General features: G+C 54.8%; 7 protein-coding genes across 7 annotated transcripts; 2 read left to right on the top strand and 5 right to left on the bottom strand.

Moving 5' to 3' along the window:
• Positions 1 to 138: 138 nt before the first annotated feature.
• J7T54_008470 (uncharacterized protein) lies at positions 139 to 1,170 on the top strand (the record flags this gene model as incomplete). Its single annotated transcript, XM_051509881.1, has 1 exon — positions 139 to 1,170. One exon carries the CDS (start codon positions 139 to 141, stop codon positions 1,168 to 1,170), a length of 1,032 nt encoding a protein of 343 aa, XP_051359148.1.
• Positions 1,171 to 1,271: 101 nt separating this feature from the next.
• On the bottom strand, positions 1,272 to 5,023 carry J7T54_008471 (uncharacterized protein; the record flags this gene model as incomplete). The annotated part of the gene is made up of 8 exons (XM_051509882.1): positions 1,272 to 1,888; positions 1,939 to 2,240; positions 2,290 to 2,665; positions 2,792 to 2,847; positions 3,472 to 3,715; positions 3,773 to 4,366; positions 4,422 to 4,654; positions 4,713 to 5,023. 8 exons carry the CDS (start codon positions 5,021 to 5,023, stop codon positions 1,272 to 1,274), a joined length of 2,733 nt encoding a protein of 910 aa, XP_051359149.1.
• Positions 5,024 to 5,731: 708 nt separating this feature from the next.
• Positions 5,732 to 9,295, bottom strand: J7T54_008472 (uncharacterized protein; the record flags this gene model as incomplete). The annotated part of the gene is made up of 5 exons (XM_051509883.1): positions 5,732 to 7,199; positions 7,261 to 7,511; positions 8,285 to 8,643; positions 8,702 to 8,775; positions 8,829 to 9,295. The coding sequence occupies 5 exons, from the start codon at positions 9,293 to 9,295 to the stop codon at positions 5,732 to 5,734; spliced, it is 2,619 nt and encodes an 872-aa protein (XP_051359150.1).
• A 1,781-nt stretch (positions 9,296 to 11,076) lies between these two features.
• Positions 11,077 to 12,552, bottom strand: J7T54_008473 (uncharacterized protein; the record flags this gene model as incomplete). Its single annotated transcript, XM_051509884.1, has 1 exon — positions 11,077 to 12,552. The coding sequence occupies one exon, from the start codon at positions 12,550 to 12,552 to the stop codon at positions 11,077 to 11,079; it is 1,476 nt and encodes a 491-aa protein (XP_051359151.1).
• A 983-nt stretch (positions 12,553 to 13,535) lies between these two features.
• On the top strand, positions 13,536 to 14,771 carry J7T54_008474 (uncharacterized protein; the record flags this gene model as incomplete). The annotated part of the gene is made up of 1 exon (XM_051509885.1): positions 13,536 to 14,771. One exon carries the CDS (start codon positions 13,536 to 13,538, stop codon positions 14,769 to 14,771), a length of 1,236 nt encoding a protein of 411 aa, XP_051359152.1.
• Positions 14,772 to 14,817: 46 nt separating this feature from the next.
• J7T54_008475 (uncharacterized protein) lies at positions 14,818 to 16,302 on the bottom strand (the record flags this gene model as incomplete). The annotated part of the gene is made up of 1 exon (XM_051509886.1): positions 14,818 to 16,302. The coding sequence occupies one exon, from the start codon at positions 16,300 to 16,302 to the stop codon at positions 14,818 to 14,820; it is 1,485 nt and encodes a 494-aa protein (XP_051359153.1).
• A 759-nt stretch (positions 16,303 to 17,061) lies between these two features.
• On the bottom strand, positions 17,062 to 18,108 carry J7T54_008476 (uncharacterized protein; the record flags this gene model as incomplete). The annotated part of the gene is made up of 1 exon (XM_051509887.1): positions 17,062 to 18,108. One exon carries the CDS (start codon positions 18,106 to 18,108, stop codon positions 17,062 to 17,064), a length of 1,047 nt encoding a protein of 348 aa, XP_051359154.1.
• Positions 18,109 to 18,446: the final 338 nt, after the last annotated feature.

Genomic DNA, 18,446 nt, shown 5'->3' on the forward strand with positions numbered 1-18,446 from the left:
AAAGGATGGCAAGCGATCACTGCCACGACCGGTCCGATTGAGCGGGTTGGGCGACCCTCAATCAATACAACAATGTTCTTACCCACTGCCAGGATTCCGGTGTACTTTTCCCGAGCGAAGTTGGCTGTGGTTCTTCGAATGTGGCCCTCAGGCCGGCTCTTCGGCCTCCAGGTCAGCCCGCTTCTTACAGCCGGCTTTGGTGTCGCCTGGGAATGCCCTTCATATGCCGAGGATGGATACGCAAGAGAGACAGAAATTGAGCTGCGGTCGAAATTAGAAGTTCCGGGGATAGTTTGCCTGCCGAAGCACACTGGTCCCCATGCGTGTGCCGTCTTTCTGGCGGGTTCAGGACCCTGTGACCGAGACTCGAGCATCGGCTCGTTGAAACCCTTCAAAGATCTCGCGCTAGGTCTTGCGCAGGGAGGTATTGTATCCGTACGATTCGACAAAGTCACGTTGAGACACGGCCAGAAGTTCAGGAACCGATCGTCTTTGACAATAGCCGACGAATACTTTGACCAAGCCAATGCTGCTATCGAATATGCGTCTCAGTACCCAGAGATTGACTCGGACCGCATTTTCTTGCTTGGGCACAGTCTCGGTGCCACTATTGCTCCATATCTGGCCCAAGTCGACAACCGAATTCGTGGGATCGTTCTTCTGGCACCACCTGGCGAGGCCGTGTACAAAGCCTACGTCCGACAGCTTCGGTACTTTGCTTCACTGGACAGCGATCTAGTCGAGTCCACACAAGAGCTCATTGCAGACGCCGAGAAGAAATCAGACGCCGCAGACAGACTGGGCCCTGATTCAACTACCGCTCCTCGGGACCTCCCGTTCAGTCTACCAGCCTGCTATTGGAACAGCTGTCGTGAGCTTGACCCCATTGGAACTTGCAAGGCAATGGACAAGCCAATATTATTGCTGCAAGGCTCCCGTGATTATCAAGTGACAGTGGAGGATAATTTCACGGCCTGGAAGAGCCAGCTTCGTTCTAAGCAAGACGTGGCCCTGGGCGTGCTTGAAGACCTTGATCATTGCTTTATTCGAGGAGAGGGTCTATCAATTCCCGCAGACTACGATAAAGCAGGAAACGTGGATGCAACCGCTGTTGATACCATCACCGAGTGGATCATGAGCACCTCTGGTGGTCCACACAGCGGTGCATGAATTTGAGAGTTTCTCTCCGTATGTATCACGGCAAGTGGCTCTCAATGGTCGTTGAGGATTGACCCCAACCTGGTGATACTGTACCTTATTTGATTGAGCCGTCACTTTGAAGTATCGCCGCGATCATACCTCACCATCGCGTGTAAGAGGACTGCAGCACCCAAGGAGCAGTCTTTATCGCTCGTCCACTCCTCCGGGTGATGGCTGATGCCACCTTTGCTTGGCACAAAGACCATGGCCGTGGGAACGTGCTTACTTGTGTTCACGCTGTCGTGCCCAGCGCCGCTCGTCATATCTCGAAATAGTTCGCTGCTTCCTAAGACCCCCGCAGCTGACGTCCGGACTGCGTTGATACACCCTTTGTCGAAATGAACAGCCGGAGAGTGGTAGTCGGTGGCCCATGTGACCTCCATCGGCAAGGTTCTTGTGGAGGGCGGCGTGCAGTCTTCGACATCGCGTCCTTGGGCAATAGCAGCGAAATCCCGCTTCAGTTGCTGCTCGACCTCCGTTACGATAGCATCGGACTTTGAGCGTACGTCGAGGGAGAAGCGGACATGGCTCGGAATGACGTTGACACTCCCTGGCTCAAGCGTCAGGATGCCAGTAGAAGCCAGCGCCCCCGACTTGTTGGCGACAATGTTTGAGTGGTTTATCATGCGGGCTGCCGCCAGGAGCGCATCACCTCTCGTGTCCATCGGAGTAGTGCCAGTGTGTGCGGCTAAGGTGAACGTCAGTCTGATGCCTCGATCAGGCACTTTGAAAGCCTACCTCTGCCCTTGACCTCGACGGTGAACCATTTGTAGGCTTGGGCGCCGTTGACGACACCGATCTTCTGTTGATTGTTCTCAAGGATGGGTCCTTGCTCAATGTGCAGCTCGAAGTGAGCAGCCATCGGCGTTGCTTCAGACGTTGCAGGTCTGGCACCCAGATACCCTATCCTTTCGAGCTCGGATCTCACTGTTACGCCGCTGCCGCCTACGTCTTGTGACGCATAGGCTTTCTCTAGTGGAACGACGCCTGCCCAGACACCTGAGGAAATCATGGTGATCGGGAAGCGAGCACCCTCTTCACTGGGCACGGGGTGTCAGTTCAGCAACGGCTTGTCCTTCAATAGCTTACCTAGTCCAATTGACGAGTCCGATGGGATGGTTCGTCTGAATATCGTTCTCTTGCAGAACCCGCAAGCCCTCAAGTCCGGCCATGACCCCAAGAATGCCATCATAGCGCCCACCAGTTGGCTGCGTATCTAGATGAGACCCAGCGTATATGGGAGGGAGATCTGGATTGGTGCCAGGGCGGACCGCGAAAATATTGCCCATTTCATCTACCGTCACATTGCATCCAAGGCCCTTGGCTTCCTCAACAAACCAATCTCGAACCGTCTTGTCTGCATCTGTGAGCGCGAGGCGTTTCATGCCCGTGTCAGTGACAGCGCTCAGAGATGTCAGCGTGGCGGACGGGACAAATATGAAGCCAGAACAGCCGACGAGACTCACTTCCCCCATCGCTCGCCTTCCCCCCATTGACATGTATCGTGTAGTTGCTGCATCATTCGGTCTCCTCTCACTTTGAGAGAGGCGATGTGGTCCTCCGTCATGCTAGATGTGTGCAGGGCACGCACGGCCATCGCACAGGCCATAGCACGCGGGGACTGCGATGATTGCCGCGAAAGGCGACCTAATCGGCCAGTGATTCGTCTTGTGCGCAGCATTTTGGGAAGGTCGCGTCGGATATACGCTTGTTCAGACCACTATGGCTCGCTCAGACCACTATGGCTCGCTCGAGACTCCAACCTGTGGCTGAGGGGGGAAGAGGGAGGAGTCAGCCATGAGGAGTGAGGATGGCAGCAAATATCGAGTGACGTCAGTAGATGCAGCTCCACGATGCTCAAATGAAGTTACCTCCCAGTCGCCGACGATGTGGTGTACTCATCATGGCTTTGGACAAATGATAACATTACAGAAGCACAAGATTAAATTTCCAGTGTAGTCAAAGATTGCAGAGGGTTTCCAGCGCACCGAGTCGATTCAGGTCACCACCACTTTGCACGAAGCTGGACCGATCAATTGTGTTCGCGGATGCATATGAGGATTTGATGAATCGAGGGCACCCTGATGGAGATGTGATGTACATTTTCCGCTCAAGTCTATAGCTAATATAATGACGTGTCAACCGACGGGAATTTACAGCCATCAAGACCCAATCTTCCGACGTCTTTGAATCCGGACATTGAGTCCTGTTGGCTTCCTTAAGAAGCCCTCGCGAGTCTCCATTACTTCCTGCTCGAGAAACACATCGTACCTCTTGATCCATGTGGCTGCAATAAACTTCATCTGGATCTCGGCCAAGTTTCTTCCCACGCAGGATCGCGGGCCATGGCTGAAGGGGATGAAAGCCTTTTTCATCTCAGGCGTCGGGTTTACCCATCTGCTCGGGTTGAACTGATCCGCATCTTCTCCCCAGATCGACTTATCATGATGGACCGTGTACGTGGGAACACTCAACACCGTCCCAGGACCATAGTGCTGCCCCCGAATCGTGACACCTGCCGAGTTTGGGGGGACTTCTCTTGGGAGGCCTATCCCGGAGGTTGAATGGTGACGGAGGGTTTCGTTAATGACCTGCTCCAGGTACGGAAGGTTCTTCACCTGCTCGTACATGGGCACGTCAGCGCCGTCTGGGACAGCTTCATCAAGCTCCTGCTGCAGCTTGGCCAGGACCCCCTCTGTGTTGACCACGTGGTACAGCAGCGCACACGACGAATTGGAAGTCGTGTCACTGCCCGCAATCAACTGTGTCAGCGCCTCCGCCGTCAGTTCCTCGCGCCCGAGTGGCTGGCCCTCTTCGTCCTTGCCCTGCACAAGTCGCGCAAGCAGATCTTGGCGATTAATGTCGGGGGGGTTCTCGAGTCTGTCAGAGACGCGAGCGATGGCGATACCAGCTAGGCGCTCGACAGCCGCAAGGCCCTTGGAGAAGAATGGGTCTGGCAGGTAGCGTGCATACGGCTTGAGGAAGGGCATGATGCCAAGGGTTGCCGAGACCTCCCCCCGACGGTTGATGATCTCGACGGCGGGAGCGTACAGTGGCGGGCTCGTGGGAGACGTCCTGATCTCAGCCATGTCGGCGCCAGAGGTGAGCATGCCGAAAGGCTTTCCGAATGCCAAGTCGGCTATCGTGTCAAATGCAAGATAGTTGACTGTGCTGGGGGTCAATTTCAGGAGAGGCCGTGAGTGGAAGAGAGGCCAACGTACACCACGACAGACAATCGAGCCGAGCCGAGTGCTGGCTGTGGGGAGATAGTTTAATGAGCTTGTCCCATTGCTTGACAAACTCCTCCAGGTTCTGTCGAAGATATGGCTCGAACTCTGTCACGGACTTGGGCGCAAAGATGTGCGAGACGAGCTTCCTCTTGCGCGTATGCTCAGCGCGGTCTCTAGTGTTGAAGAGGCCGCGACGGATGGACACAAAGGCGTCGTAGAAATCGCTGTGATTGTCATCAGACATGGCAGCCTCGACCTTGATGCGATAGACGTGGCACTCACGATTTGAGGAAGCCATTGCCATGGCCGTAGATGGTGTTGATTGCATCTGCGTCTGCGATGCTGACATGGTTCGGCGCGATGCGAATCACTGGACCCAGTTTCTTGTGCATGTCATGCACAATGGCAAATCTCTTTCCTCTCCTGCACACGGACAACAGCCAGAGGTTTGAGAAGGCGGCCGTGGGAGGTCCAGGGATCCCTCGTAGGTGTGCATTGTCGATGAGATAGGGTGTCACATAGTACAGAGTGACCAGCACAAGAATCGCGAGCACGGCCGCCCATGGCGTCGTGAGAGTACTCAAAAGTGACATGGTGCGATTGTTATCTCCGTCGACCAGTCTCTCCGAGCGTCGTCGCAGATATTCCTTGGTCGGAAGATAGGTCACGCAGTGGGCCACGTAATGATGGACGCCTTTTATTTCTGCGTCGCGGACTTTGTGGCCCTCGGCCCCCTCGACTGGTCCAATCGTCACGGGCCATGATCCCCGCCCACCTCCGCCATGATACAACGAGGCGCTGATCTGGAATCCTGGATGTTCCCCGCGTGTTCCCTCCCCCGCCTCCATGTTCATGTGGAGAGCGGACGACTGCGTAGTAGCAGCTGGGTGGTGCCTTAGACCATGGCTGCGCGAGAAATAATTAGACCTGGGGAGCTCGCAGACGGCTGTTTGCTCCCCCCCCGCTGTTGCGGCTGATGCGGCTGGTGCGGAGGCTGCTTAGCTTCGGCATATCGAGTCGGCTGTGTCCGCCATGGATTCGGCAATGAGCAACGGGTTCAAGTACTTTGGAGTAGTCGTTCATACATACATGTCACATTGCCCCGTGATAAACATGATATAGGTAGGCTCGCGTTTACGTATAAGTAATCGATTCTTGCAACCGAGCGCCCTCTAGACGACGGAATAAATGTGTAAATGAATAATGACGTGCTAGGTCTGCATGTAGGGCGTGGGTAAATATCAAAAGAAGCCATCAAGTATGAGCAAATCACAGTGGCCAAGTTAGACAGCTGGCTTGGATCAAAAGGGCACGGGAATGTTGCGCTCGAGGTACCCGAGCCACCTGGGCAGCCTACGCTTTGAAGGTGCAGCAGTCGAGCGTTGCAAGTCCTCGATGGCACTGGCCCATTTCACCAGCGCGCCCTCCGCCCACGCTGTTTGCATAATACCGAGGCCAAAAGGCATGCCTGAATCAACCGCGTAACCGCCGGGGATCGTGATAACGGGGTAACCTGCCTGCGCGGCGATCTGTGGTGCCTGTCCAACTTGTGCTGGCACGAGGAGTCCAGAGAGCTTCGTTCCGTTGTAGGAGAGGGCGTCGTTGATACCCTGGCGAGTTGAAGACTGGCAAAAGTTCAAAGCTTGCCAGTATGTCTCGTTTCGCACGCCATTTGTTGCGAGGGACGCGAGGAAGCCGTCCTGACCTGACGCGAAGGCGGGAATGCCCTTGCCGTCTGCGTATGGAAAGCCGCCCTCCGAACCATCATTGTCGTAATTATACTGAACAATGTCCGCTAGATTCTTGACGTCCGTATTGTTCACCTCTGACAGGTACGTTTCAATGTTCCGGTAGAAGTCGACCTTGATGTAGGTGTACTCGGATTCGTTGGGATAGCCGCGCGTGGTGCCATAGTCCCAGTTCCAGCCATCGGGCGAGACCAGGGTCTCATAGTTTGTGATTTCCGTGCCGTTGATAATGGTGGCACCAGCAGACTCGATGAGATCCAAGAGGTCGAGAAGTTGACCCTTCATGTCGTCGTCGGCATAGACCCAGAAGCTCTCCCAAGGCAAGCCAAAGACAGCATCTTTCAGGGCTGTCTTGTTGGTCAGATAGGGTGCATAGCCGCGGGGGGGCGTGTTGCCTCTTTGTGCCAGAGTGTAGTTGTCGCGCTTGTCGACTCCGTAGATGGCGTCGAGTACAAGAGTAGCGTCCGTGACGGTGCGAGCAAAGACGCCGACTGAGTCTTGGTGCTCGCTCTCGGGGATAACCCCAGCTCTTGATGTCAGACCAACCGTGGGTTTTATGCCGGCGAGAGCATTCCTGTTGGCCGGGTTGATGACACTGCCGTCGGTCTCGGTGCCAAGCGAGAAGGCAATCGCATTGGCCGCGACGCCCACAGCCGAGCCGGATGAGCTGCCGCCTGGGTTCACGGTGAAATTGTACGAGCTGCGGACCTGGCCACCTCGAGCTGAGTAGCCCTCGGAGTAGTCGTTGCTGCGCATGTCCGCCCACTCACTCAGGGTCGCCTTGCCGAACAGGATAGCACCGCTATCGCGCAGCTTCTTCACCACATGCGCATCGCGGGGAACAAGGTTGGCAAGCATCGCCCAGCTGCCAGCGGTTGTTTCCATGCTGTCCTTGGTGCCAATGTTGTCCTTGACGGTGAAGGGAATGCCATGCAAGGGACCGCAAACGTTGCCTCTTTTGCGCTCCGCATCACGCTGCGCCGCAATGGCGAACACATCAGGGTTCACCTGGAGGACAGAGCTGGTGGGAAGAAGACATCAGCGGTGCCAGGGCTACAGCTAGGACGGTGGTGCACGCTCACTTGATATACTCCTGCGTTTGATATGTCCTTGTGAGGTAGCAGGCAACCAACTCGACTGATGTGAGCTGGCCATCCTCCAGGGCCTGTCGCATGTCGCCAAGCGTAGCCTCCTCAAGCTTGAAGCCTGCACAGTCCGACATGGGGAACAAGTCCTCCGTGCCAGCATTTTCTTGAAGCGGCAGCAGGTTCGGATTGAAGGCGAAGGGAGGATTGGGCTTGTGCGTAGCGCACAGCGCTTGAAAAGCGAGGCCCTGAAGCGCGACCAGCCACAGCTTCCAAGGCATGTTGGTTGCGATAAGTAGGTGGTTGTCGAAAGGTCGAGTAGACTGATGTGGGGGATCGTCGAACTTGAGTACTAGTAGGCAAAGGGGTAAGCGTCCGGTGAAACGTGGGACAAGAGTCACAAGACTTGTATGCTGTGATTCGGATTAAATGCAATCAAAACTTGTTTCTGCACGTGTAGACATCCATCCGCTGGTCCCTGACGCAGTCTACACATGTGGAACACCAGCCCGTCAAGAGCTAAAGTTTGTCTCTCTGGATCATGGAATAAAGAGACGGCTCTCATAGCCAAGTAGACAGTCGCGAGGGATTAGTCAATGGGAGAGAGAAACCCCGCGGCTGAAGAAATCCCATGTCGATCATCGATGTAGGGGGCCGGAAGACAATGTCTGATTGGGCAGCAGAGCCATGAGTGTGGCACACAGCTGAGTCTCCGTAATTAGTACTGCAAGGGATAATGAATAATACGGTGTGCTCCTTGTGACTGGCATCCGAGCCTGCCGAGTGCCGACCAGCAGGATTTAGTCTAGATTGTGGTCCTCGAGCTGTGCACGGATATGGAATGGACTTTGGAATGTGGGAGCAAGCCAAGCAAGACGTTTACGCGTCATGAACAACAATCCTTCCGAGCAGAAATCCACCGTAGGCTGATATTGACTACGGCACATCAATCCTAGCTAGAACTAGACGTTCGCGACGCTGCATGCGGATTTGGTTCAGGCCGAGCAGAATCCTCTCTCACCTGAAAGTCCACGTGCACCAAGATGCCGTCGGCGCTATTGTCACTTTGATTGTCGCCATACTTGTTGCGAGTTCGGAAATTCCCAAAGCCCTGGGCCGATGCTTCGTGTTCGTTTGCCTTCCTGTCGTCTTGTCTTCCATCGTACATGTACGCTGAGCGTAGATTGAGGGAATGCAGGGGTGTGTCGCTCTGCCGACTATGAGACTGATTGGCGTATTTCGACTGGCCCTTGGTGTCTTCATCATCATTGATGTTCCGGCGAAGGACGAACTTGTCGATGAAAGGCTTGACTCCAGGGACGGAGAGGGCGACGAGAGTGGCGCCTATCTCAGTGACCTCGATGGCGAGCATTGGATTGTCTGCCGCGATTATTAGTGTCCCTAGCTCGATGTTGGCGTCTCGAGAATAATCACGTACAAGCCCAGGACATGTCCTCATTCCATTGTCCCACAATCACAAACACCAGCCGGGTGACGGAAATCCCAATAACACTGTCCGTCGTTAGCATCAAACGAACGACGCCTGACCTTGGAGCATAACTCACAGGATTCCTGGTAGGAGAATCGCACCAAGCTGGATTTTCTTCTTGCGCGAGATGTTGAGCATCCTTATCATGAAGACAGGGACACCAAAGAGGAACAGGTCGCAGATGACGGAGACGATCGAGTTCACACTGTACACGACACCCCACTGCAAGCAGTCGTACTTTTCGTGGCCTGGTTGGAAATCATAAGGCCAGAGACCTGTGACGGGTATGCAGTGGAAGATGATCAGGAACAGCTGAGGGATGTAGCCGATGATCATGACCGCAAAGACAATCCTGATAGCCAACACAAATCGCGGATTTCTCGAGGACAGCCGGTGGTAGAATGCCAAGCCAGAGAGTCGGCAGAGCAGCAACGAGGTCGTGTAGATGAGGTGCGCGGCGAAGTCAAGAATCTCTGTCTCCTCCACGGTTTGTATATCGAGGACGTATTGTATGTAGGCAAAATGTCGACCAGATCCCAGCATGATCAGTTTGATACACAACCCAACAAAGGGAATAAATAATATCTGTTAGGCGTCATGTCGGCGGTTAGCCACCGTTCAAAGACATGGAGAGAAAGGGAAAAGGCCATAGTACCCATGATACCACAGTCAGACAATCGTCGAGTCCAAAGCGGCGAAGAAGAAAAGCTCGTGAGAAGAGTCGCAGCGCGACGACGAGAGTGGCGAAAATGGTGACAAAGATGATGCCGGCAATGGCAGGCGCATCTCTGCTTTCGTTCAGATATTCAGCAGTGATTCCGGGAGGAACCATCCCGTCGGCGATCGCTTGATCAACCAAGGGGCCCGACATTCTGACTGCGAAGAAAAGATTCTAGCATGACTGCAGCCATAAGGTAAGTCGTCGCATGCCAGAGCACGAACCAAGAGCGTAGATATATCTCGAAGAAAACCAATGCCGGCGCCGCTCTCGCCCAGGCGTCTAGTGACAAGAGGCGTGTATTCTTCCGAGACTTTCACTAACAAGAAAGGTTTACCGGTGCCTGCCGTCCGGTGCTCTCTGGACTCTGAATGGGCCCCACCTACCGGAGGGATTGTTTCGTGTCAACCTTGTGATGGTGGCCACCATCAGCCGATAGCCGTTGGTCCAGACCTACGGTGTTAAGACGGAGTTTCCGTACACACTGTCCATACAGTACCTGGTCTGGAGGCAGAGAAAGCTCGACCCTGAGAGCTGGTGATTTCTCTCATACGTGTCTATGAAAAGTAAGCGTGATCCAGGACGATGCCGACCTAGCACACTGAGGCCGTCTAGACTCCAGACCTTGGAATGCTGCCTATCCATGTACATTCCAGTCGTCTGCTTACTATCATAGTCAGACGACTATAATATGCGACATAACCTATGTGAGTATTGATGAATATATAGCCCGACCCCATAAAATGTGTTCAAGTGTAGAGTCATTTGGATAAGTGTGTGGAGCCAATTGAACAAAGCTATCTACGTACCCTACTCGGATCTCTCGACACACAATAGCAAAGCCGTTATTTTTCGGCTAAGGAGGCTCACATGTAAGCAGCTACACAACAGCGGATAGTTCTCCCCACCACAAACCTTCAGCTTGGCCGTGGAATAGAGTTTGCCAAGCCAATCCGACAACCTTTGAAGCCGATAGATCGCACCATTACACCAAGTTAAGCGCGCGTGGGTCATGTTGCCGCGGGTATCACTTCTTTTGGGAGCCGTAAGGAGCATGGATCCGAGTTGGCGAATTGGGGCACGTACTCTGTGTTATTGGGCAGGGCTCTGCAGGGCCAAGAATGAACATCACTGCTGCAGATTTTGGCACTTTTAAGTTTTGGGATATGAGTCTGGCGGTTGATAGGTCTCGGAGGATCACGATTCATGAGGGGAAAGATGTAAGACGGCCCATTCTTCTTAGTACCACTCGTACGGGTCAATGTCTAGTTCCTTTTTTGGTCCCTTCGCCTAATAATCACCCGATTTCCAGCACCCGTACCACTCCCATTGGCCATTTGCAGCGAAGGCTGTTAAAGCTTCGGGAAGGCTAGAGAGGGGAGCAGACCAATTAAATAAAATAAAAGCCGTCAAAGGAAAGGTCTAGGCGAGGGTTTTCAAGCCGGCCAAGTCAATGAGGGGGGTCTCTGAGATTCCAGAGTAAGGATGGCAAAACTACCGCAGAGTAAGTAGTCAGGGCATACGGGAATAGACTTTGGTACTAGACTAAATATATGGAGATACCAGACAGGAACGCCAACAACCCACGCACATCGCATGCTAAAAATCAGAACACGTAAACGAAATGAGGATTCGTCTTGTCGGTGACGTCTGGCCCGTCAAGAGATGCGTGTTCTTCCAGAGAGCCCGAAGCCGTGGGCTCCGTCGACAGCAGAGCGACCTTACTCTTGTTGCGGTATCCGTACAAGATCCTCAGCAGTATAGTAACAACGACCGCACCACCGCAGACGCCAAAGACAAGGATCTTGGCGGGTATGTAGTCTGGGGCGTCCGCAGCTCGGAATGTTTGCGGGGCAATGATGTTGGCTATCGAGAAGCCAATGGCCACAATGGCATTGGTCGTGACCCTCTTGGTGTACCCTTGCACATTGGCACCCGCCAGCGCGTAGACGAGGGCAAGAGGCGCGACGTCAAAGTTGATGAGATAGATGCCCGCGAGCGAGTGTGCCTGACTAGCGTTGAAAAAGGACATGAGTGCGGCACCGATCAGTGTCGGTACCATGAGGCAGCAGATGGCGAGCCACCGCGGGAACCTATACAGGATGGCAAAGGTGCCCATGATTGTGGCAAACACAGACACCGCTCCGGATGGCATGTTGAGCAGGGCAGCCTGCTTTGTGGTATACCCAAAGTTGCGAATCAACGTTGCCGAGAACGTGGTGATGATGCCCGACGGGATGACAATGAGGACGGTGTTCACAAACAAAAGCCACACCTGAAGGTCTGAGATGGCTTCCCACATACCGGCAACGTGGAATGTCTTTCTACCGTTGCCACCTTGATCCCGCAAAAGGCTCTCCTGCAAGCTTGCCTTTTCCTCTTCTGTGAGCCATTTGGCGCTGAAAGGCGAGGAGGGCATCCAGAAGGTGACAGTCACGCCAATGAGGAGGTTGAAGGCACCCACCGCGAGAAACATGATGCGCCATGATTCGAAGCCGGACGTCGATCTTCCGGATTGGGCAGCATAGGAGATGAGTCCGCCCATCGTCTGACCCAGGCCGAGACCGCAGTACCAGAGCCCAGTCCGTGGGGTTGCTTGTTGGCGTGTGTACCACTGCGACGTGATCATGATAAGAGCAGGCGTGATGACGGCCTCGAACATGCCGAGCAGAGTTCGGACAGCAGTGGCGCCCGGAAAGTCCTGCACAGCAGCCGTGCCGCAGATGGTGACTCCCCAGAGGATGACGTTGACGCCGAGGACCTTGCTCACAGGGAGTCTCTGAATGAGATATCCTTGGGGGAACTCGGCGATTGCGTAGCCGATGAAAAAGGCCGTGGCCATCCAGGAAAAGTCGTTGTCCCGGAAGCTAAGGGACTCGGAGAAGCCCATGATGTTGGCGTAGTTGACGAGCACTTTATCCAGGAATTGTAAAAAGTAGCACAGAAGCATGAGAGGGACAATGTGGTAGTCCACTTTGCGGACGACGTTCTTGAGGCACAATTCTGAGGAGCCATTCTCAACGCCCGGGGCTGATGTAGACTCCTTGAGGGTCATCTTCTGATCTGTGGTTGGCGAAGACATTGGCGGGAGTGAGATCTGTGTGAGACTGGAACATCAGCGCCTATTTGATGACAGTAGAGGAGGTAGGTCGCTCGTGCGGGATCCTTACATATGTTCGCTTGTCGCTGGTCAAGCCGTTTGTTGGATCTCATGTAGGAAATAAGAAAAGGACATGGTTTTGCTTATATCGCCTCGTCTGTGATCTGAAGTGCTTTGGTGCGTCACGGTGAAGCAGGGTCACCGATAAGGACCCAGGATTCCAGCCTCCAATCTTGAGACCTCAACGGAGCCGTCGCGTGTCAGCTTGGCAATTCAATCAGAGTCGTGAGAAAGATAGGCGCATGGCACAGCTACGGCGTCGTTCGATGCGACGAGCCGCAGCCTACAGACGAGGTCTGGAATCGTTTGCTCTGGAAGAAGGTCTGCGACAGTATTCCACATTATGGTTGTCGCGCTCAGAGGAGCGGCGCCACCGAGGCTTCCATCATCCGCGTCCCTTGCGACGCCGTCGGAAATGAGGATGCCCATGTCTAAGCTAGACTCGTTGCGGTCATTCTTCAGCCACAGATAACGGCACTCGCCACCTCGCTATCCGGGAGTTTGCGCCTCTAGACGGCGGCATTGCATAAAGCATGTATTCATTATGCGGGCTTCCGGTCACCCGACAGATCCCCGTCGCTTCGGTGAAGCTGCGCGCAATCGAGACTATCCACTCGCCGCTCCCAAGCGCCTAAGTGAGCGAGCAGTAATGTGTCCCTTTGCGCGTCCAGTGACTGTCCGTTGACGATGGTCCGCGCTTCGTGCGGGTTGGCATGCCGTGCAGCGCACTCGCGGACTTGTCCGTCAGAGTATTGCTTATTTTACCTGCCACTGTTCTCAATGCGCTGCCTTCCGCACAAGGAGGCCAGGATAAACAAGACCACATCAACTCACTGCCTGTTCGGGTTCAATTGGAGACAAACCTTGTACTCGGATTCACACGCTCGCCACTTCCAGACACCATCATGCCGAGCAAAACTCAGCCCAACACCAAACTGTCCGTGGCAATCATCGGCTCCGGCCTGGGTGGCCTATCGGCGGCCATTTCCCTTCGTCGGGCAGGCCACCAAGTCGTCCTATACGAGCGATATGACTTTGGCGGCGAAGTGGGCGCCTCTCTGTCCGTGGCATCCAACGGGTCACGCTTCTTGGAAGAATGGAACATTGACATCGCAGCCGCCAAGCCAGTCGTTCTTCGGAAGCTGATTCGCCATGATTGGAAGACGGGTGAGATCCAAGGCACGTATCCGCTGGGAGACTATCGCGAACGATTCGGCACCGACTACAACAACTTTCACCGCATAGACCTGCATCAGCATCTGAAGCACGCTGCCACCTCCCAGCTGGGCGAGGGTGTGCCGGCTGAGCTGAAGACGTGGCACAAGGCTGTGGACGTGGATCCTGAGCTTGGGCGCATCAAGTTCGAGAACGGCAACGAGGCAGTCCACGACATTATCATTTGTGCCGATGGCATTCGCAGTGCCATGCGTGAGCGCATTGGTGTCTTGCCCCGGATCCAGGCCAGCACATCTTGCTGCTACCGCTGCATCATTTCGGCCGACAAGCTGCGCGAGCTTGGCCTCGACGAGTACCTCAGCAACTATGCGATTGAGTTCTGGGGCGGCGACGGCATTGACAAAATTGTTCTCTCCTCATGCAGCGACAACAATGTCGTCTCCTGCTACTGCTTCTACCCTGCCAGCAAGAATGACCTTCGAGAAGATGGCTGGGACATTTCGACCACGGGAGAGAATCTGGTGGCCACGTTTCCCGATCTCGATGAGAAGCTCAAGACACTGTTCCTGAATGCCGAGGACATCAAGATGTGGCGGTTGTACAACCATGACCCGTATGAGTACTGGGTTCGCGGTCGCTGTGCTCTCCTTGGCGATGCCGCTCATCCAATGCTGCCCGATCAAAGCCAGGGAGCTTGCATGGCGATCGAGGACGCGGGCGCTCTCGGCATCATCTTCTCGGATCAATATAGTCATCTGAGTATTGGAGAGCGGCTCAAGCTGTACGAGATGGAGCGCAAGCCACGGGCCACGCAGCTTCAAGAGGCTAGTCGAAGAGCACGCCTTGACCTGAATGAGCGTATCGGGTGGTCAAGCAAAGCAGACAAGCCTGGGAAACTGACAATAGAGGAGGTATGCGGGTATGACATGCACCAACATGTGGCTGCCTTGGTCGCAGAGTTGTGATTTCATCAATAGAAACGTGAATATTCACTCTGATGTACTTTGTCGCTCAGAAAATCACAAGGCCGCTCATCTCTTCGAACCTCATTCTCGCCCAATTGACAATCGCCCCTGTCCCCTCCAAAGCATCCCTTTGCTCCCAAACCTTCTCCACAAGATCCCTCGCGCAGTACACATACCCGAACCCGTACGTTCTCTCCATGACCATGAGACGATCCTGTATGATGATCCTCTGCTCCAGGCCCCCACATGCACCGCCGGCCATGACCAAGGGGAAAAGCAGGCAGCCCTCCAGCGGGCTACCATACCTGATCTCCTGCACGGCCCCGAGTATCCTGTCGACGCAGCGCGGGACGAAATCGTGTGAAAGCTTGTAGCCATCCCTGATCTGATGAAGCCGGAGTCGGAGGGCCCATTCGTAGGCAATGGTTGCTTGGAGGGTGTCGTGGTCGGGTCGCGAGAGGGAGGTGAGGTTGGCGACGGCCTGGGAGAGACCACCGTACTCGAAGCTCCAGTGATCCAACAAGTCCTCTGTCAGCGCCGTCTCCTGAAGGAAGCTGTCCTCTGACTGCGCGTCTATCCTGGTCTTGCGCTTCTGGGCGAGGTTGTTGATCTTGTCGACTAGATGGAACAGTGCTTTGGGCACACCGTACACGGCGGTGTCGTGGTTGCTCAGACGAGAGCTCAGTCTGCTCAGAAATGCAGCATTTGTGTCGTTTTTTTGCATCACCGGTGGAGCGCATGTGCTGGTCGTGGTCGCACTGTCAAGAAAGCGAGCCAGGTCAACGAGGAAGGCGTATTCAGAGGCTAGGTCCGTCACATCGGCCGTGGCTCTAGCAGCCATGAGGCGCTTGGCGCCCTCGAGATGATGTTTCCACCCGGACGACTGGCCGTCCAGGATCTCATTCAGACACAGCAGGAGACATGCCGCCAAGGCAACGTCCGTTGTCTGTTGGCTGGTGGTGGAGAGCATGCCAGCCAGCGCCTGTGTGGCCTTGGCCTGGTGCACGAGTCCGCGCTCGCTCAGACGTGGCTGCGTTCGCTTCCAATGTGAGCCACTCAAAGCCAGTACACAGTGACGGATAGTGTCATCCGACACAGCCATTGGTAAGATGTGGAGGATGTAGGGGTTGGAAACATTTGACTGGGACGTTCGGCAGAGCGTATTAGCGACGACAGCTGAATAGTGGTTGAACAAGGCTTTGTCGTCTGCGGACGTTAAGTTTGGCATGAGACTTGGGATATAGAGATTCAGAGATCCCTGATCGGGCGAGGTCGCAGAGAACACCACAGATTCGGCTGCCGAGCCCCCAAGGGATGTGGCTGTACCGGACGCTGTTGAGTCCGTGGTGAGGTCCCACTGAACGTCAATTGGTGACAGACTGAAGTCGAAGAGGATGTCGTCAGCCCAGGGGTTTTGCATGACGCCGCCATCACTCGCTATCGCGCCGTTGTTTGTAGATCCGAGCCCTGAAAGCTGTGCGAGCGCCGAGCCCCCATCGCAGAGTGTCTCTGTGCACTCAAAGCCGTCCATGGCCGAGGAAGCTGTTTGGAGTAATGGGAAACTGCCGTCGCGTTCCATTCCATCCGCGTCTCTCCGACGGTCTGAAGGCCACACACAGTCGAGCTGCAATCTGACACAATCGCCACAGCGAGGCTTCTGCTCATCACACTTCTTCTTTCGCTTCTTGCACCTGAGGCATCCAGTCTGCACCCGCCGAATCCGTGCTTTTGGTGGTGTTGGTGTGAGGCCGTCTTGGTCATGGGCTGTTGTCACCGAAAGGTTGTTGTGCTTTGAAGACCGAGGCTCGCATGGGACACTGAGTCGCGCACATCGGGAGCATGGTGTTTTACCGTCACAGACTTGTTTGATCTTAGCGCACCTAATGCAGACGTTTGACTGCGTCCACCTGGGCGAGGACATGATGCGGCCCGTGGTATATGTGGTCAGCGCGGCCAAGCGTGCAATGGACGTAGGATGGAGGGGATGAGACGGACAGGACAGACGCGTCCCTGCATTTTACGATACCTCTCAGGCTTATCAACGCCAGCTGAGAATGCGGGGAAAGTGGATTGCCACCTATCTTCAACGTGGAAACCCGTTATCTTGATCCACAGCCGCGCCTTGGTAGCGTCGGTGAACCGCACTTTGTGGCTGGGCCACGCCGCCACGGTATCCGGAGAGACACGATCACCTTTCACCACGGGCAAGTGATCCCAGTTAGGTCGCTTGGAGCATTCATACACTACCACACGATCTACCAAACTGCCCAGATGATTCTGTGTGCAGGCTTCAGCTATCATACAGAGCGTGGCCGATGGCCCTTGCTGACTGGTCTATGAATTCACTGGCCTGCCACAAGTCCTTGTCCATGTGCATGAAGGGGTGAGGCACTCCAGGGAACCTCTTCATCGTGACCTGCACTCCATTCTCGATCAGTTTCCTCCCGTAAGCCTCCCCTTCGTCGCAAAGGGGGTCCGCACCGGCCGTGAATATCACAGTCGGAGCCATGTCGGCAAAGTTGTCTGCCACGAGGAGGTTGGCAAAGAGACCAGGCATGTGCTTTCTCTTCTCTGCAATCTCCTCGGGCGTTGAGCCGAGCGAACTCCATTTCAGTTTGTCAAACCACACTAGACGGCCCCAGTTGAGTGTCGGCGCATGCTCGTTTCGCTGCATTGACGCAAAGGGAGAATCTGCCGCTGTCTGATACTGGCTGATGTCGTCAATAACCGGGGTGCCTACTGCTACCAAGCGAAGGGGTATGCCAGCATCGCGTGCTAAATGCCCTAAAGCGAGACTGATGAATCCGCCTGCCGATACGCCGCCCACGGATAACTTGTCCGTCATGATGTTGAATTCTTGAGCGCCTTTTTCGAAGATGTACATGAGTGCAGCAAAGCTGTCGGTGATGCCGCACGGAAAGGCATTTTCAGGGACTAAACGATAAGCCACGTCGACCACAATCACATTGGCTTTTTTGCAGATGTGTTTGCAGATGTGACTTTCGGTGTCAAGGTCCCCCAATCCCCAGCCACCACCGTGAAAGTCCAAATGAGCAGGCCAAGGCCCAGAACCCTCAGGCTCATATACTCGCAATTTCAATGTGAGCCCCTCTTGCGTGGTGATTTCCGAGTCATAGATACGTCCAACATCGGGTGCAGGCCCAGTGCCGTACGAGTAAAGGACCGAGTACTTTGTTCTGAGAATATCCAAGTCGATCGGTTTCAGTGGCGTGTTGGCGACGTTGTTGTTGTACAGCTTCTCAAACACCGGGTCGAGCTTGCCGGCCATGGATGGGTGAATAGGCTGAAGGGCCTCGTGCTTTTGTTGATCCGACATGGCGCAATGCTTGTCGCTGAACGAAGGCTGGGTGAAGGATTGGTAGTGTCGTGATGATCAATTGAATGACTGCTGCAGATAGAAACCCAACGAGGGCATCGAAAACAGGATAAGTGATGACCGAGTGAGTCCGAATGACGGAATCCAAGGCAGAGACGGGGCAGTGGCGTCGTCTTTTGCCCAAAGGGCGTCAGCTGATGAAGGCGCAGGCCGCGAGGATGTCGGGCATCCATGAATCAACCAACCGTCGCATCGCGTGTTCCCCGCGCCCGCGGATGCCCCGAGGCGAGCGGCGGACCGAGCAACGTGCATCCATAGCGGCCAATACGGACGTACAA

Source organism: Emericellopsis cladophorae, assembly GCF_022114955.1.
Source record: "Emericellopsis cladophorae strain MUM 19.33 chromosome Unknown NODE_74_length_81678_cov_111_986887, whole genome shotgun sequence".
Classification (NCBI taxonomy): domain Eukaryota; kingdom Fungi; phylum Ascomycota; class Sordariomycetes; order Hypocreales; family Bionectriaceae; genus Emericellopsis; species Emericellopsis cladophorae.